Source organism: Histomonas meleagridis, assembly GCF_020186115.1.
Source record: "Histomonas meleagridis strain 2922-C6/04-10x chromosome Unknown contig_4, whole genome shotgun sequence".
In the NCBI taxonomy this organism is placed as follows: Eukaryota; Parabasalia; order Tritrichomonadida; family Dientamoebidae; genus Histomonas; species Histomonas meleagridis.
Genome location: NW_027150883.1, coordinates 401,923 through 421,137, shown reverse-complemented (window position 1 = coordinate 421,137; position 19,215 = coordinate 401,923). Strand labels below are relative to the sequence as shown.

Here is a 19,215-nt window from a genome sequence, read left to right as displayed (position 1 = left end):
TCGATTTCATCATTTCGAATGATTTTCGATATTTCATTCTGATTTATTCCTTCTTTAACATATTTCTGATGAAGTTCCCAATTATTCGCTTTAAGTTTTTCAAGGTTTTCGGAGAAATATTCAGAAAATTGATAACGATGGTTTAAAACGAAATGTGCTTTAAAATGTGAAAAAAATAAATTTTTCACATTTATAGTAATCGGTGAGTTAATTAAACCTTTTTCTATCAACTTTCCGATAAGATAATTAGATTCTTGTGAGTTATTTTTCCGAAGGAATTGAGAAAAAATGTCAATTATTGAAACTTGATTTTTATTTTCATCTCGTTCAATTAAATTCAAAAACTCAATAATTATATCTATATTTTTCAGTCTTGTTACAAACAAAGTGTAAATGAAACGGCAGATGATCAAGTTGAATGAATACGTTCGTGAATTATCATAAAATTTGCGTAATGAAGAAACAGATGTATCAAGATTGTTTGTATTTATGTTATAAATTATTTATGTGCAATTAAGTCTGGAAAGGAATTTATCTTTGATGTGCTCATTACAATGCAATTAATAACACTGGAAAAAATTTTAATGGACATGTAATATGAATTTTTATATAAAATTATAATAAATAAAAACATAGAATGAACTTCATGATGAAATCCATTCACATCTTTAATTTTATTTGGAATACTTAAATTTGAATTAGGTTAATAGGTAATATATGCCCCAATGTGCATTCACATATTGGAAATAACTTATATACACGACAATTACATGAATATGCCACAAATGTATTTGAAATTTTTTGAGTTTATTAATATTTTCGATAGAATTGAAAAGAATTTAATATCAAGATATATAATTAAATAAAATAAATGATATTTCATCATTTCCCAAATAATTTCTGAATTTTTTATTTCTTAATAAATTAAGATATTATTCTTAGTTTATTATTAATCATAGATTCAACTATGTATTTATATATTATATATCCATAATATCAAGATCGTAGGATGATCGCGATATATCATTTTACATGTTCAAGCGGTTCGAAGTCAAATTTGAATGAGTAGACGTATAAAAATCACTCAATCATCTCGTATCGTTATCAAAAACAATTTTAGAATGAAGCTTGCTCAAGAAACTGTGGTATTGAATCATATTCTGAAAAATAGAGAGATCAACATCATTACATATATTGTCGGATATTTCGAAAAATGTAATATTTGAAATTTGAAAGCACATGGGTAATATGAGATAAAAGGAATCGATAAATGTATCTCAAGTCTGTATTTTAAAGATAATTTGCAAATTTCATTTGTATCGATATTTATTCAGGGTAGACTGAACTATATTGAATACGAAATTTTACAACGCCAAAAATCATTTCTTTAAAATTTTTTCGAACGATCATTTTTATCATAAAATGTCTATCGTACTCTATCGTAAATAACGTATTTTTTCCGGGGGTATAGTTCAGCATAGCCTTTATTCAATAAAATTGAATATTTTGCAGTAGGAAAATAAAAATAAATAAAATAAAAATAAATCATCAAATAAATAAAATGATCAAGAATCGTTTTGTTCAGAAAAAAAATATATCGTTTGTACCAAGATATTTCAAAAAAGGATCTATACAGAAACTATTTTATTGATTATTAATTATTAATCAGGTTAAATAAGTACATCATTAAGGTATTACGAAAATTACCACATCATTCATTTTTTCAATAAATTCATAAATTTAAAAAAATCAAGATTCCATATAATTATTTGGAATAAATAACAAATCACGATTCTATGATAAAATATCAATATTTTTATTTTTTAACAAACCATAAATCATTTAATTTGGCCGTTGACAAATTACAATGATGTAAGTAAATAACGTATCTTTTCGAGAAAGGGTAAAATTTTGATAATATTTACCATCATCGTCACTTATCGTTGCTGCTATCGTTCAACATAAACCATGCAAAAATCGATTTTTGTCACTTTTTGGAATGAAAGAATAAATTTATCTCGTGCTAATCAAAATATAATTCTTAGATTCATATTAATCATAGATGCAACTATGTATATATATATTATATATTTATGATATAAAGATTGTAGGATGATCGCTATATACGATGGGTGGATATCGCAAGTCTCGTTTAATATATCGTTTGCTTTTTGTTTGGCTTGCTTTACAAAAGTAAATATCCGAAAAGTGGCACATCTACAAAATAAATGCAAACAGCTGTACCAATAAAAAATTGTTTATATTTCCAAGTTTATAAAAGGAGGGGTTTGTTTGAAATTTTTAAGCATTATTTCAAATATTAACATATATATATATATATATATATATATATATATATATATATATATATATATATATATATATATATATATATAATCTAAATTTAGATTAAGATAAATCATCTTAATAATTTATTTTAATTTAATGAAATTTAATTTAGAGGAAAATGAAAAAGATTAATTTTATGATTTAAAACGACCTTTTATTTTAATTGGTTGACACCGCCTTAACTATGCCTGTGACTGTGGTAGCGAACACGCCAACAGCTGTACCTATTAATGGAATCTTCTCTAAACCATGAAACACATTATCACCAGGAACTGCAGTTCCTTCATTTTTTTCCAAACTGTTAAGAATTCTAAAAGGAATGTGTCCTAGTTGCAAATTCAGTGCGATATGCGCCAAGAATATCGATACATTTCTCTACGAATTGACAATTATGAAAAAGCAGATCATAATCATCCTTTCCCCATTGAAGTTAACTTGTTCTACTTAAAAGTTCATCAACTGTCATTGGGTTCATAATTTCACATTCAATTTTTAGATCTTTATTATAATGTCTTTTATAAGGAGATATTTCACAACTTTTAACACCCAAATGTTTACATGAGAAGCACCTGCTGGAGAAATACTTGCTGGAAGAAAAATTGAAATCCTGCTATTTAAATAATGAACCGCACCATCAGTAAATGGTTCAACTACAATAATAATTCTTGTGATTCGTGCGTTCAATAATTTTTGGTGATTACTCTTCTTTGGGTTTATTTGCATGAAATACAATTGGCTAATTCAACAAATGATGAAGAAAAACTCATGAATAAAAAATGAGGTGATCATTGACTCCTCAATATATTGCTAATTTGTAGAAACTTATATGAGCAAATAATTCCAGGAATTTTGAATAGGAAAAGAGGTTCAATATTGAAAGTATAATTCATTCGATCAATTGTACCTTCTTGATGAATTGAATAAATTATTTTTCTTGTATACAATATGCAAATTGAACTCTTTGGGGGTTTAAAGAAAGCAAACAGGTGCCACCCGAGACATTTATGTGTCTCACTGAGATCATCATATTGAGTTATATGGGAAACATTTATAATCAAAACTATTCCTCTATTATTCTCTAAATCTTCCATATGTTGAGTGAAACCTCTGATTGGTTGACTCATTTCAAAGAATTAATACCTCCAATCCAGATTGATAAATTGGAGTCTTGTGATTGCGCATGAAAATATTTTAAGTTAAAATACCGTAAATTTTTTTATTAATTTTACAAACATATTTTTATGTTACACACTGTCCCCAAACGGGTTATGCAAGTCCTCTAAATCCGTATTGCACTCGTTATTTACTTTCATTCCCCAATTCTTCGGCAGCAATTGTATTGACATTGATTTTCCTCTTTGTGCTGTAATGATTAATTTAGTCATTTCTCTTAAAGGCGAATTAAATCTTATAAAAATTTTTGTTTCTTCTTTCACCATTAACATTCCTTCGATTGGTGCAATGTATAAATTCTTTGGAATCGAATCTTTTTTCACTTTCCAAATCACCCAAACCAATGAATTATTTCTGATGACAATTTCTTGTTGTTCCGATATCGAACTATCCAAACAATTCACGCTCACGTTAAACGAAGGTATAGTTAATAATCGTAACTCGTCGAACTTATAATCAATGATTTTCATAAGTTCATTTTTCCTTTCCTCATTAATAATCGGAATCCCAAATCGATAACATGCTTGAACAGGTCGATGATCACTAAATGTCGACTTCAAACTTCGATAATATAAACATTTCGGTTCATACGGATAATTATTTAAGTCCAAAAATGTCATTGGCGCATAATTATCAGTGACGAATAGTCCGGTGTTGGACATGAAATGATGTGCGGCGTCTGTTTCGAATATTAATACGTCTTTAAGACCAACATGTAAACGTTTTGGTGACGTACGTATTAATATTCGATCAGTCCATGATGGTATTCTATGTTTTGGTGATGTATCATATACGTTACTATTTAAATCATATTTAAATGTCGGATTAAATATGATTTTTGGCTCTTTAAATTCATTTATTATTATATCACTTTGTTGTGTAATATGTAATTGATCTTTCTCATATAACTCATCTAAACTATTCGCATTAATCTTATCAAGAACTTCATCATATGTAAGCGCAATTCGATAATTCAAATCGCCCATAAAGATAATGTAATCGGAGTTCATTTCATACGAAATGATTTCATGCCATTGTGTGTTACGTTGTTCCCAATTTTGATCATGCGGAGCTAAATGACAACTAATGATTACAAATGATGTCTCGCCAATAGTCATACGGAAATACACAGCAGCTTTGTTGGCTAACATTCCATTAGCGCCAAGTTTTTTGGTTTGTATCGACGATTCTTTAACTGGAGGATTTAATCCTTTACGGACTAAAACACAACAATAAACACCGCCCATGGAATCATATGCAATGATTTCATACGAATCATTACTTGCGATATGTTGCGCTTTTAAGATATATTTGGTCCATAGCTCAGTGACTGAACTGTTTCCAGTGACAACTGATTTAAATGACATGTCAATTTCTTGCAATGCAATAATGACAATGTCTGACGCACTCGAAGGCGTATAAAATACTTTAGTTAAGTCTGTTAAAACGCTATCGTTAGCTTCGTTACTTGCAACATTCCACGTCAGAAAATTGAATGTGAGGGGAACTTCATCGATGTAAAATTGGCTGTTTTGTGAAATGACGCGTTTCTCCCAGATGTCACGACACGAAGAGTTATATGATAAAGGAAGTAATGCTGTACTGTCACCTAATGGTTCCCCTTTGGGTGGATTGGGTATATCGGAGTTACCTTTTAATTTGCGAAGATATGATATATTCTCTGCTGTAAATTGATCTTCATATGTATTGATAAGTAATGAAGTTTTGCCAAAATGAGAAACCATTTGTTCAATGTCTATTAAATCTTTGAACTTGAAAGTAAGAGAAATGTTACCATAGCGCGCAAATTGAAGTGTAAATGTTCGGTTAGGATATGAAAATGTAGGAATTAGCTCTGTGGTAATGGGAATAAAACAAAATGAATTAGGTGCATCTTCAATATATAAAAAAGAAGATGCAATGGAATAATCATAAAGATGAACACTTAATTGAACAGGCCTATCATCATGCGCAAGAACAGCTTCTGATTTAAACCAAACTTTTGATGATTGAACTGCTTGGAGCATTGTGAAACAGATTTAATTCCCAAATTTAAAACCGTTAAATCATTTAACGGTCATTTTCAATTACACATGCAAAAACATTAGTAAATTCGTTTTTAAAAAATGCAAACATTATTTATAATGCGAAAACATATGAAGTATTTGGAAATTAAAGCAAAAATTGATAAATTAAAAATTTTAAAATCAATTATTAATTTTTTAAAAAAATTACTTTATTTAAAAATACTTTTTGTTGATTCCTTTGAATAAAAGTCTTTAAGAAAATTGTTATTATTATTTTTTTGATCTGAAAAATAAAATTGATTTTCAGTATGAGAAATTTTGACTAACATCAAAATTGCTATTATGAAATTTGAATTCATAAGGGACATCAGTTAGTCATCATAATTTTTGGTTATCTTACGTTTTTGATATTGCAGATAGTAATTTTTTAACACGCAGGCTGTCAGATTGGGTGTTTGAATTGAAAAAGTCATTCAATTTTGAAAGGTTTAAAATTGGTGTTTGCCGCTTATTTTATCAAAATGTGAACTTTTTGAATGATTATAAATTTTATCTCTAAAATACTTAAACGGTTTAGAAAATATTTTTGGTTAATGGCTAGCGTGAATGAATACAGAATTGTCCAAAAATTAGGACAAGGAGGGTACGGAGAAATATTTTCTGTTAGGTCACCAAATGAGCCTGGTTTATTCGCATTAAAAACAGAAAATATAGAATCACCAAATAAAGCCATTATAAATGAATTAGCAATTTTAAAGAAATTACCAAAAGAGCCTTTTTTCCCTCATATAATATCAGAAGGGAAAACGTCAGCCATATTTTATTTTGTAATGGACTTGTATGGCCCATCTTTAAGTCAGCTAAGACATAAAATTGAAGGATCACATTTCTCAATGAGGACAACAATTAGGGTTGCAAAAGAAACAATTACAATACTTGAAAGCTTACATGAAAATGGTGTTGTACATTGTGATATCAAACCATCAAATTTCTTACTTAACAAAGCATCCATAGGAGGTTTTGTTCTTATTGATTACGGATTAAGTTCCCTTTGGAAAGACCCTAAAACAGATGAACACATTCCACAAAAGAAAAGTAACGGTTTCCGGGGTACCCTAAAATACACATCAGTAAATGTTCACAAATTAATAGAGCCAAGTCGACGAGATGATGTTATTTCTTGGTTTTATTCAATTGTTGAATTAGCTAAAGGAGAATTACCATGGAAAAACGTTAAAGATAATAATTTATCAATGTCTTGCAAACAAACAATTACACCAGAAAAGTTATGTTCTGGATTGCCAAGACAGTTCATAGAAATGTGGAATTCAATCAAAAACTTAAAATTTACAGATTCTCCAAATTATGAATTTCTTAAAGAACAACTTAACGAAGCTCTTGTAGAAAATACAGATGACAATAACCAATACGAGTGGGAAGTTGACACTCAAATCCTCCATCAACTTACTCCTCATCCAGAATTGTTTGACTCAAAATTAGTCAATTTATCAGCCCAGCCAATACAAAATGGAAAGCAACACAAAAAGTGTAGGATATGTTAGATAGAATTGTAATGCGGATTATTGATAAATTCTTTCTTTCTTAATTTTTTTAATTTTTTCATGAAAAAAAACTGAGAATTATTACTGTTGTCTAATAGCATGTAAAATTATAATGTTTAATAATATCTTTTAGACTTGTAATTCGATTTCCTCTATTATCGATAATAAACGGTTCCACACTTTTGCACAAAACCGTTTACAATCCTATTCATCGTTTCAACACGGAATGGAAGGCCCAGGCGAACCCAATTTAGCAGACCTCAAAACAATTCCAGAAACAGGTGCATCTGCAATTCACTATTGGGCTTCATCAAACGATCTTGACTCATTGATTCTTGTATTAGTTAATGGAGGCGAAAAAGCAATGTTAATTGCTGATAACTATGGAAATTCTGTTCTTCATTATGCAGCATGGGCATCAGCAAAAGAAGTTAGTCAATTTGTCGTAAACCATTTTCCAAAAACTCACTTTCAAAATATCAGAAAGATCACACCTGCTCACATAGCAGCTCAAAGAGGTGATATACCTCTCCTTCGTATTTATCAAACATCGTTAACAATTTTTAATGATGTAACAGCAAAAGGTTGGAGCCCACTTCACTTTGCAATTTATTATGGCCAAACTGATGCGGTTCATTTTCTTCTTGAAAATAAAATCAACTCAGTTGATGATTTAATTTTAGGATCTGAATCAAATACTTTTCTGAATCATCGAAGGCTAAAATTCACATCTCCATATGATCTTGCTCTTATATCAAACCATCAAGAAATCGCTGAATTATTATCACAATATGGTGCATTACCGTCATTACATTCAGCTGTATTATTACAAAATCTTTTAGCTGTTACATATTTAGTAGAATCATTTCAATCTAATTCATCTAAAAATCTTAATCTTACAGCCGGGCCTAAAAATCATACAGCATTACATGTAGCAGCATCTAAAGGTTATTATGCTATTTGTCATTACCTTATTCTTTCTGGCCTTTCTACTGACCAGCTTGATACCGATGGACTTTCTCCGCTTGAGATTGCAGTAACATCAAAATCAACAAAAACCGTCGAAACGATACAAACGTTCGCCTCTCAAGAGCAAATCACAAAAGCTGCCTTTTTAGCAGCAGATTTAGGCAATAGTCAAATAGCCTTTAAGCTTGCCAAAGGAATATCATCATTGTCATATAATCATGAAGATGGAGATTCCTTGTTAATACATCTGATCAAACGTAATTTATTTGAAGAAGCACTTATAATTGTACAAGCGCAAAAATGTGACATTAAACTTAAAGATTTACGTGGAGCAACAGCACTTCATTATGCAGCGGCAAGTGGACATTCATTATTACTTAGAGATACATTATCACAATCCAAATTAGCAATTAATGATAAAGATAACAATGGAATGACGCCACTTATGTATGCAGTATTAGCTGGAAGTACTGAAATGATAAATTCACTTAAACATTCCGATAATAATGCTACATGTAATTGTGGCATTACTCCGTTTTCACTTAGTTATTCATTAGATCTTGGAAATGTTTTAGTTATCAAGAATTCAAAGAACAAGTTAACAATTGATTTTGGTAAAGCTAAAACATTATTTAAGAATCATAAACTTCAGCCGAAACAAATTTCATTTTTGAAGTTTAAATGCCCAACATTAAATTTAATTGATCATAGATTCGATAAGTTTATACATTCATTACAATTCTTTGATGATGAAATTGTTGAAGATGTAACAGTATTACATTTAGCAGCAATTGGCGGCTCAAAATCCATCATAAAAATCATTGAACAAAATCGCGAATTTTTGGATGCAACTGATTCATTCGGACGAACTCCATTACATTATGCAGCGATATCAAATAATTATTCATCAGCCGAAGTATTAAACTCGGAAATGTTAAATATAAACCAAAAAGATAAAAAAGGTAATACAATATTACATTATTTATTACATGACTCAATGTTACCAGTTGTGAAAAAGATATTAAAGAATACATCGTTATCATTAATTGATAAAAATAATGATGATGATACACCTTTCCATTTATTATGTAAGACAGGTGCGATACAAATATTAACATTATATTTACGTACACTTGAAGCAAATAATAGAGATGTCCTTGATTCAGTTGATAAGTTTGGTAAGACACCAATAATGTATGCATTAGAGAATAATCATCAAAATTGTTTGTCGAGTTTACATTCATATGGAGTTATCAATTATTTAACGAAATATGTAAATGAAAATGATTTTGATTCCATTAAAAATTTGGTTGAAAATGGTCACACTGTAAACTCTAATGATGCTAAAGGTATGACGCCATTACATTATGCATCGATTAAAGGGGACACAAAAATCATTAAATATTTAATTGATCATAAAGCAGACTTAAAGGCACAAGATTCACAAGGAATGTATCCATTACATTATGCAGCTAAATCAAATAATATTGAAGCTATTAAAATGTTGTTAAGTTTGCCATTTAAAATTATTGACCTTAAGCTAAAGGAACAGCCATTCGTATTATGCACTGACCAAAAATGTAAAGAGTTTCTATATAACTATTGGAAAAGACAATTCTTTATAAAGTGTATAGAAATCCTTTCGGCAAAATCTAAAGAACCTTTAAACATATTAAAGGGATTCTGTAGTATAAAGGCACCATTCCCTTGGGATGCAGTCCTAAATATTACAAATCGAATTCTATTCATTAATGAAACTTTATTAAATCGAAGTTTCGATAGTTCAAATCCGTTCAACTTTTCGAATAGTTTACACCACTTATTGTTAATTTTTGACACTATAAATTACAATGAATATTTAAACTTTTTACAAAATAAAATTAATGAAATTATTGATCATGTTTTAACTAAAGATGTAACACAACATATAAAATCTACTTCTGGTTCTATTTCTAAGATTGTGCCACTTATAAATAATTTGTTATTAATCTTTTATCCGATTTATTGGTTGAGCCAATGCTCATTCTTTATCACTAAGATTTGTAATCATTCGATTAAAGATTACGATGACTTAAAAGTTTTGAGCTCCATCAAGGTGAACGTTAACGATCAAAACATTAAAGCCGATCAAATCCTCAGAAAATTGAATGTCTCTATCAATAATTCGGTTATGAACTTAACGGAAACCAAAATCATGTCACAAATATTGAACCAATCGACATCTAATACTATTTTATATATCACTACTGCACGTATTAGTAATGTTCGATCAGTTACACGACATATTTTCCAACCAAGTTTTTTGCAAATCTTTAAGAGGTTTTATGGAAATGATTATTATTTGCCAAGATTAATACCATTTAATCGAGGGCAATTACTTAAGTTAATATTAACTAATGATTTTATAATACTTTCATCATGTGAAAAAAGTAATGAGACGAATACAATTTCTTTTCCTTATTCATGTGTTTATGTGATTGAGTATAAAACGAATAAAAGATTTGTTTATAGGTTTTTAACACCCGCTGGAAGATTCGAAATATATCTTGAGATTGAGGATAAGACGATGTATAACTTCATTACAACTATTGGACTTCGTAACATGAGAATTAATTCCGGAAAAAGCTGTTTCCAGAAGAATAACAATAGAGTCTTCCAATGTTTGGTGAATTATTCGGTTTCGAGAAATTACTTGTCCACTAAAATGCTGATTATTAAGGCAGGAGAAGTGGACGAATGCGAAGATATATGCAGAAATCATTTGATGGAATCTTTGGGTTCGCCAATTGCTTTCATATCTGTGATGGCAAGAGACGTAACAACTGACGAGGATTTGATTATCATTTAAATAAACGTTTTATTTAGAGTATGAAATTGTTTAAAAAAAATTTTTTTTGTTGAATAAATATAAAAAGTTTACTCTATAAAGAATAATGATTTACTTATGTTGACATTTAAAATTGATGATGTATTACATATAATCTGTGTGTTCATCATATTGTGGATTTTTATAATCGTATGGCATATGCTCATTTTCATTTTGTGCAATATCACATGAATTTTGGAAAGAATTTGCTCTTTATTGATGGGAACCGGTGCATCAATTACTTCTGAATCAAGTTGAGTTTGCGTTTCATATCGAAGAGAAACTTCTTCTACTACAGAACCTTGCAATTGAGATTCCTCTTGTTCTTGCTATGTTGATTCCTCATCAAATGACATTTGTTGTGATTTTTGAAATTCTTCATGAGGTTGTTGTTCTTCTGACAAAAAAGCTTGGAACTGATTGCTATGTGATATTTTCATTGTGGTATTACGTTATTGACATTTAACAATTATAATAGTAATAATAATAATAATTGCACATATTGAGAAATAGCAATAGCTACAATTAAACCTGTTGAAAGTAAAGGCTTTGGAAATATTGTGAATTCATTACATTTCTGGAAACCTTTTATTATTTTAAGTGGCTCGAAATATGGTATTCTTTAGCATATACATGTATGACTTCAATTCCATCAAATGTACTTCCAAAAGTTATACACAGCCTTGAAAGGCTTTTCAATGAATACTACTCATTTCATCACCAAAATTAAAATTGGTTAATAATATAGAGTGTGAAAATACACTATTTTCAAGTTGATTTATGCAAAAAATTTCATATAGACTTATACAGAAATCAAATACTAATGCTTAAATCGTATTTAGTATTTCTGGAAATTCAATTTCTTATAATTTTGAAATTCGTCAGTAATATTAAAAAAAAATTATTAAATAATTTAATTTTAAGCTTTTTCATCATTCAAACAAAATTTGAATTTTATTTTCATTTTTTCTTTTTCCTGAAGAACTTTTTCTTGTTCTTTTTCTTTTCGCCCTTTTTCCCGAATATTTCCTTTGTATCCTTCGTTACAGGCTTATCGAATGGATTCTCGACTGGCACCGGCCTCTTCGTCTTAACTTTTCTCACGTGCCCCTTATCCAATGACTGATCCCATTCATCTGGAGGCGTTTCTTCCCATTTGTGCGTCATCTCTTCTCTTTCTTCGCTTACTTGTACTCCGTTCCATTTTGCAGTTTCGTGAACTTTCTTTGACTTCAGTAACATTTCCATTGGGTTTGCGACAGCTTTTGTCTTTTTGTTCTTATTCACTTTACGATTTTTCCTATCAGTTGTATCTACGACAATGACTTCTTCTTCATCAGGAATTTCTTTATTTTTATTATTATTTTCTTTTTTAATTGAACTTCTTTTTAGTTGTTTTTGTATGGATTTTGTTATGTTTTCGATTGCATTATTTGTTCTTTGTTCATTTTCTTTTTCATTTTCATTAATTTCTTCTTCACTTTCAGCTTCAGAAGTGTTTTGTATTTGTACAATTTTCGATGTTTCCGTTTGAACATTTGGTTCGTTTCGAGTATAAAATAATAACTGCGGATTAAAACTATTTAATGTATTAAGTTCAATTGTTTCGATCTTTCCGTTTTGCATAATACACCATATTCCGGATGATGATAAGAAAACCGGATGAAAACGTCCGCCTTCTGATGTGTTACCATCATATGATGTAAAAGCGCAAAGTTTATATGGGATATTACTAATTTGAAGTTGTAATATTTTGGTGATGTCGAATTTTCGTTTTTTATAATGCCAATCTTCGCTCCAATTGTTAATTTGCATGGTAAATATAAGTGGAAGTTCAGTAAAAGTCTCAGTAAGAATCATTGGACTACCACATGATTCACAATTACAATCTTCAACTGATATCTTATTCGATTGTGAGATGGATTTTTCAACTTTATTGGGTACACCTAACATCCAGAAGCCATCTTTGATGATACGGGAACGACCACATTGCTCACATATAAGTTTGTTAGTTGATTCAATTCGAAACATTTGACCAATGGCTGTAGAAAATGGATTAAAGTTGGAAAAAGCACGGCTGGTAGAAAACTCATCGGATTGGAGGACATTGAGGAGATTATTAAGGAATTCGGCACTATCACCATATGAACCTGATTTCCAATTTCGATCAAAGACATTGAGATCAAGTGGAAATTGTGGTGTTTCTTTGTTTTCTAACTCTTCATAAAAACGGTATATCTTACAAAGAGTACATCCAACTCTTTTGCAAGTCGGTTTGTGGAATTTGGAAAATTGCCGAAATGAAGGACATGCTTTAAGAGCAAAAAGAATGGAAATAGCAAAGCCTCGATTAGATTTGTCATTGTAACCTATTCCAACATTAAATCGTTGAGACCAATTTTTGATCTCTCCAAGTTTCTTTGGGTCAAAAATTGATGGCTTTGTATTTGATTGACTTTTTTTAGTTCCGCCATAACAAATACTATAATTTTCGGTATTTTTAGAAAATGTAATTGTTTCTGATATATCTAATTTATATTCATATTTTGCTGGGACAAAATTTATTCTTCTTGGTAACACTTCCACCGAAACGTTTTTTAACGCTGCATTTATTTCTTCGTCTTTTTTTGATTTCTTCATTCCGACATAAATCTTTAATTTGAATCAATACTTGGTCGACCAATAACACATTTCATAAACCAATCAAAAAGTCATTTAAATTTTTTTTTTAATTATTTGTTATTTTCAGAATTGTGTTTTTGCATTAATTTGCATGGGAATAAGAAATGCCCAGCGCCACAGTCACAAAATCCATGATTACTACCAGTTGGAAGTACTATGTGACCCTTATGACATACCTTTGCACATTGTTCACAGAACATGTAATCAATTCCATAATTGTTCATACACGTCTGACATCGATAATATTGTACAGTCGGACGAACATTTTTGTAACCTGTTTGTTCGAATGAACAATGTCCTGGAACGAAGTAATTTTTGATTCCATTTGAACCAAGACTTTCTCTTTCATCCGGGGACTCCGGTTTATTGGCTGTTGTTCTAAACATTTTAATGATGTCGTTTTTATCATTCAGACCAATTTTATCAAGTGCTGTTTTACCTTCTTTATCTTTAACATCGACGTCAATTCCCTTTTGTTCAAGAAGTAATTTCGTAATATCATTGTTATCCTTTTTCATTGCTTTCATTAAAGCAGTTTCAAAACTTTCAAATAAGTTCCAAAAAATATTTTGAAACATTATATATAAAATAATTTACGATTTTATCCTTCGCATTAATATCAATTCCTTTTTGCTCAAGAAGTAATTTAACGATTTCGATATTACCTAATTCACAAGCAAACATAAATGCTGTATATAATACATTAAATAAATTCCAAATATTATTTTGATATTTTATATTAACGAAATATACTGAAAATGATACAAAGAAATGGTTTTAGTGTTAACATCAATTTCATCATCTTTAAGAAGTGTTTTAACTATATGAATGCGTCCATTTAATGTTGCCAATATAAGCGCTGTATTCTTAAACATTATTATGAAATTTCGAAATATTTTAACAAACATTTACACTCATATTATTACCTCTTCTTCTCACACATAACTCAACGACTTCTCGATGTCCATTTAATATCGCTAATGTGAATATTGTTTTAAATAAATTAAAGAAATATCAAAAAGTTATTTAAGTGGATATCATTAATATCAATTTCAATTCCTTCTTGTTCAAGTAATAGTTTAACTATTTCGACATGATTTCGTAATGCTGCATACATTAATGCTGTTCTTTATTTTATAAATAAACGCCAAATAATTGATTTAAATTTTATATCATTAAAGTGAACTTTATCTGTAACATTAATATCAATAGTTTGAAGTTTAAGAAGATATTTAACAATTTCAGTATAACCATTAATTGTTACATTCATTAAAATTGTTAAAAACAAATAGAAAAAACTCCAAAAATTTCTTTGGAATTTTATATATTTAAAATTAATGTTATCTTTGATATTAATATCAATACCATTTTGTTGTAGAAGTAATTTAACTATTTCTAATCGATCATTTTTCAATGCTAATGCAAGTGCACTATTACCTTCAAATTCATAAAACAAACTCTAAACAAAACAAATAAATATTTCGATTATTAATATCAATACCATTTTGTTGGAGAAGTAATTTAACTATTTCTAAATGACCGAATTGTGCTGCATAAGTTAATGCAGTTTGAAGTTCATTAAACAAACTTTAATTATTATATATAAACATTATGTTAATAAAACAAATTTTAAATATAACAAATTTATGTTTTTAGCATTGATTTTAATTCCATCTTTTCGTAGAAGTATTTGCATAATTTCTAAACTTCCATTATAAGCAGCAGACATTAATGCAGTATATAATCAATGAAACAAATTCCAAATATTATTTTGATATTTGAAATCATTAAAATCAATTTTATATATAACAAAATAATATCTTTACCATTAACATCAATTCCTTCTTGTTCAAGTAATAACTTCGCAATATCATTATTACAACATTTAATTGCTATAATTAGTGCTGTATCGAACATTATAAACAAACACCATTAAATTATTAAAACACACATAAAACAAATCAAATGAATATCATTTCGTGCATTAATGTTAAGATCCTTATGCTTAAGAAGTAATTTAACTATATCAATATAACCATTTCGAGCTGCATAAATTAATGGCGTGAAAAATAGTTATAATAAATTTCGATTATTATAATGAAACACGAAATATATTATAATAAATATTACCAATTATATTCACATTAACATCTTCTTTTTGAAGAATTAACTTCGCAATTTCTTTATTACATTTTTGTAATGCTAAAAGAAGTGGAACTTTAAATGATTTATATAATTTCCAAATATTATATCAAAACTTTATATTAACAAAACCAATTTTATGTAAAACAAATAAATACTTCTAACATTAACTTTAATTCCTCTTTGTTTAAGTAATAATTTTGCGATTTCGAATTCATTTCGTTTTAATGCTATAATAAGTGCTGTTTCATAACATTTAAATAATTTCCAAATTATATATTATAACTTTCTCTTGTTCAAATTAATACTATTTGTATCATTTATATCAATTACTTGTTGAAGAAGTAATTTAACGATTTCGATGTTTCCTTTTCGAGTTGCTTTCATAAGTGCTGTCTCAAATAATGTGTTATAATACAATAACATGAAGACAAACACCAAAGACAACAAATAAATTTCTTGAAGATTAATGTTTAATCCTTTCTTCTCAAGTAATTCTTGCATATCCGAATGACATTTTTTCAACTCGATAATAAGCGATGTTTGAAATCATATAAACATAGATTAAAAATAACAAATAAATAGTATTATCATTATTTCCTTCACTTTCAAATAGTTCTTTAAGAATTTCATTATGCCTAAATTCTAATGATTTCATAAGTGATGATTTAAACATTCAAAATATATCTCAAATATCACATTAAAATATTAAAACATTAAAAGAAATATCAAATTATATAAATAATTCCCTTTGACAGTTATATAAAATCCTGTTTTCTCGAGAATATATCTAACAAGTTCATAATTTCCTGATTCAGATGCATAAATTAAAATTGTATCCGGTACTTTTCTATCTTGAAGAAATGCTTTAACAAGATATAAGTTACCAACACTTGCTGCTACATTAATTACTTGATCATTAATATCCATTCCTTCATTAATCAAAAATGTTAAAATTTCATAATTTCCATTCTTAATACAACATAAACCTAATGTCATTTTTGAGACTGGATTGTGTACTTCGCGTGGACGACCAAAAGTACCAAATGTACTAAAACCAGTTTGGTGTTCTGGATTCCTATGAAATAGATTTTTCGAGGCAAACAAGCTCGTGTTGGGTTCTTTGTTTGTTGAATTCCCGAGTAAACGTTTTCTAATTTCTGGTGGTAATTTTTGGATATCATTATCGTCCATTTTTTTACCAAATGAACCAAATGTTCCTGTTTGAAGTGGTTTTCCAAATGCTAAACCTGTTCGAGTATTTGCTTTTTTAGGTGGCTTACGATTATTTGAATCATTATTATTATTATTATTATTATTATTATTATTATTATTATTATTATTATTATTATTATTATTATTATTATTATTATTATTATTATTATTATTATTATTATTATTATTATTATTATTATTATTATTATTATTATTATTATTATTATTATTATTATTATTATTATTATTATTATTATTATTATTATTATTATTATTATTATTATTATTATTATTATTATTATTATTATTATTATTATTATTATTATTATTATTATTATTATTATTATTATTATTATTATTATTATTATTATTATTATTATTATTATTATTATTATTATTATTATTATTATTATTATTATTATTATTATTATTATTATTATTATTATTATTATTATTATTATTATTATTATTATTATTATTATTATTATTATTATTATTATTATTATTATTATTATTATTATTATTATTATTATTATTATTATTATTATTATTATTATTATTATTATTATTATTATTATTATTATTATTATTATTATTATTATTATTATTATTATTATTATTATTATTATTATTATTATTATTTTCCAATTCCAAATTTCCTAATTTGTTTTCATAAAGATAATAGAAAATTTCATTCTTATGGAATTTAATTGCTGCTTCATAAACATCATCAAATGTTGAATGATTTTGTTCACATAAATGAATGATTTCTTCATTTCCACCAGCAACTGCATATTTACCTGTGTTTTCTACATTTGAATTATTCATAAGTAAATATTTAAAACATTTAACTGCACCAAAAAATGCTGCATAATCAATAAGTCTAATATTATATTGATTAATATATGAATGTCTTTCATAAGGTGATGGTGCGATTTTTTGATCAAAATCAAAATTATTTCGTGCTGATATTTCTTGAAGTTTTTCAATATCATCATTTCGAATAATTTTTGCAATTTCATTTTGATTAACTCCTTCTTCAATATATTTCCGATGAAGAGCCCAATTATTTGCTGAGAGTTGATCATAATTACTTATCACTGCTCTACTAAATGGATCATTACCAAAGTAATCATAAAGATTCGTTTTAAGATGCAAGAAATAATATGATTGAATGTTCTTAAGAATACTTACATCAACCAATTTTTGTTCAATTAGTTCATCAAGAAGATAAAATGATTCTTCGGATTGAATTTGTGATAAGTATTTACCAAATGTTTCAATAAGTTTGGGCGTATTTTTATCAATTTCTTCTTCCTTGGATTGAATAAACTTAATATAATTTATGCACGTATTACTATTAAAGTTTTGTGAAACATAAGCTGAATAAACTAAACTAGAAACAAGATAATTAAATGCAAATGGATTTTGTAAATCAAATAGATCCATGGTTTGCTTAATTGTTAAATCCATGTTTTCTTGGTCAAGATTAAATATAATTTCCATAAGTGAATTTAATATTTGATAATCAATTGTTTTGGTCTTCGAAATATTTTCTTCCTTTTTTTCAGCTGTAATAATGGTAGGACGTGGATTGTTAGTATTTTCGGTTGGTTCCTTGATTGTGTTGTCATGTTCAAACAAAGAAAAGCCACCACGATGAAAACTCATCTTCAAAAAGTGAATTCACAACTTCTATGGGAGTTCACTCATGCTATCGTATCATACAATTATTGGGGTGACCCTAAACAAACACTTTTTTTGGAAGAAGATTTAAATTAATATTCAACAAAATATAATTATTAATTTATTAACATATCGGAAATTATAATATTGACAAGTGATCTACAATAATAAAATGGACCATATCCTATTAATATAACAAAAATTGGAATCGTGATATTATTCAATAATGAACAATCAGAAAATGAATACTGTCAAGATTTAACTGAATTTGGAATTATATTATTATCCAAAGATGAACAACTTAAATTTGAAAATTCCATTTTTTGAATCAGTTTATGTCGAGCAGTTAAATTGACTCATATATCTCATTAGATAATGACAGAGATATAATACCATTTTTACAAACATTTTCGTATAATTTTATGTTTTGTAGCAACAAATTTCTCAATAAAGATTTTTTATTATAATTAGAAATATTTCAAAAGAGTTATAAATGATGTGTTTAGATATTTTATTCCTTCTTTTTTTGTGTCTGCCCATGAGA

The 19,215-nt window shown here is 27.7% G+C and overlaps 4 protein-coding genes across 4 annotated transcripts; 2 read left to right on the top strand and 2 right to left on the bottom strand.

Annotated features, from left to right (window-relative positions):
- Positions 1–3,593: 3,593 nt before the first annotated feature.
- On the bottom strand, positions 3,594–5,549 carry GO595_005896 (Endonuclease/Exonuclease/phosphatase family protein; the record flags this gene model as incomplete). Its single annotated transcript, XM_067919189.1, has 1 exon — positions 3,594–5,549. The coding sequence occupies one exon, from the start codon at positions 5,547–5,549 to the stop codon at positions 3,594–3,596; it is 1,956 nt and encodes a 651-aa protein (XP_067773932.1).
- Positions 5,550–6,379: 830 nt separating this feature from the next.
- Positions 6,380–7,111, top strand: GO595_005895 (CK1 family protein kinase; the record flags this gene model as incomplete). The annotated part of the gene is made up of 1 exon (XM_067919188.1): positions 6,380–7,111. One exon carries the CDS (start codon positions 6,380–6,382, stop codon positions 7,109–7,111), a length of 732 nt encoding a protein of 243 aa, XP_067773931.1.
- Positions 7,112–7,337: 226 nt separating this feature from the next.
- GO595_005894 (serine/threonine-protein phosphatase 6 regulatory ankyrin repeat subunit B) lies at positions 7,338–10,928 on the top strand (the record flags this gene model as incomplete). The annotated part of the gene is made up of 2 exons (XM_067919187.1): positions 7,338–9,667; positions 10,592–10,928. 2 exons carry the CDS (start codon positions 7,338–7,340, stop codon positions 10,926–10,928), a joined length of 2,667 nt encoding a protein of 888 aa, XP_067773930.1.
- A 978-nt stretch (positions 10,929–11,906) lies between these two features.
- GO595_005893 (ubiquitin carboxyl-terminal hydrolase 36-like) lies at positions 11,907–13,586 on the bottom strand (the record flags this gene model as incomplete). The annotated part of the gene is made up of 1 exon (XM_067919186.1): positions 11,907–13,586. One exon carries the CDS (start codon positions 13,584–13,586, stop codon positions 11,907–11,909), a length of 1,680 nt encoding a protein of 559 aa, XP_067773929.1.
- Positions 13,587–19,215: the final 5,629 nt, after the last annotated feature.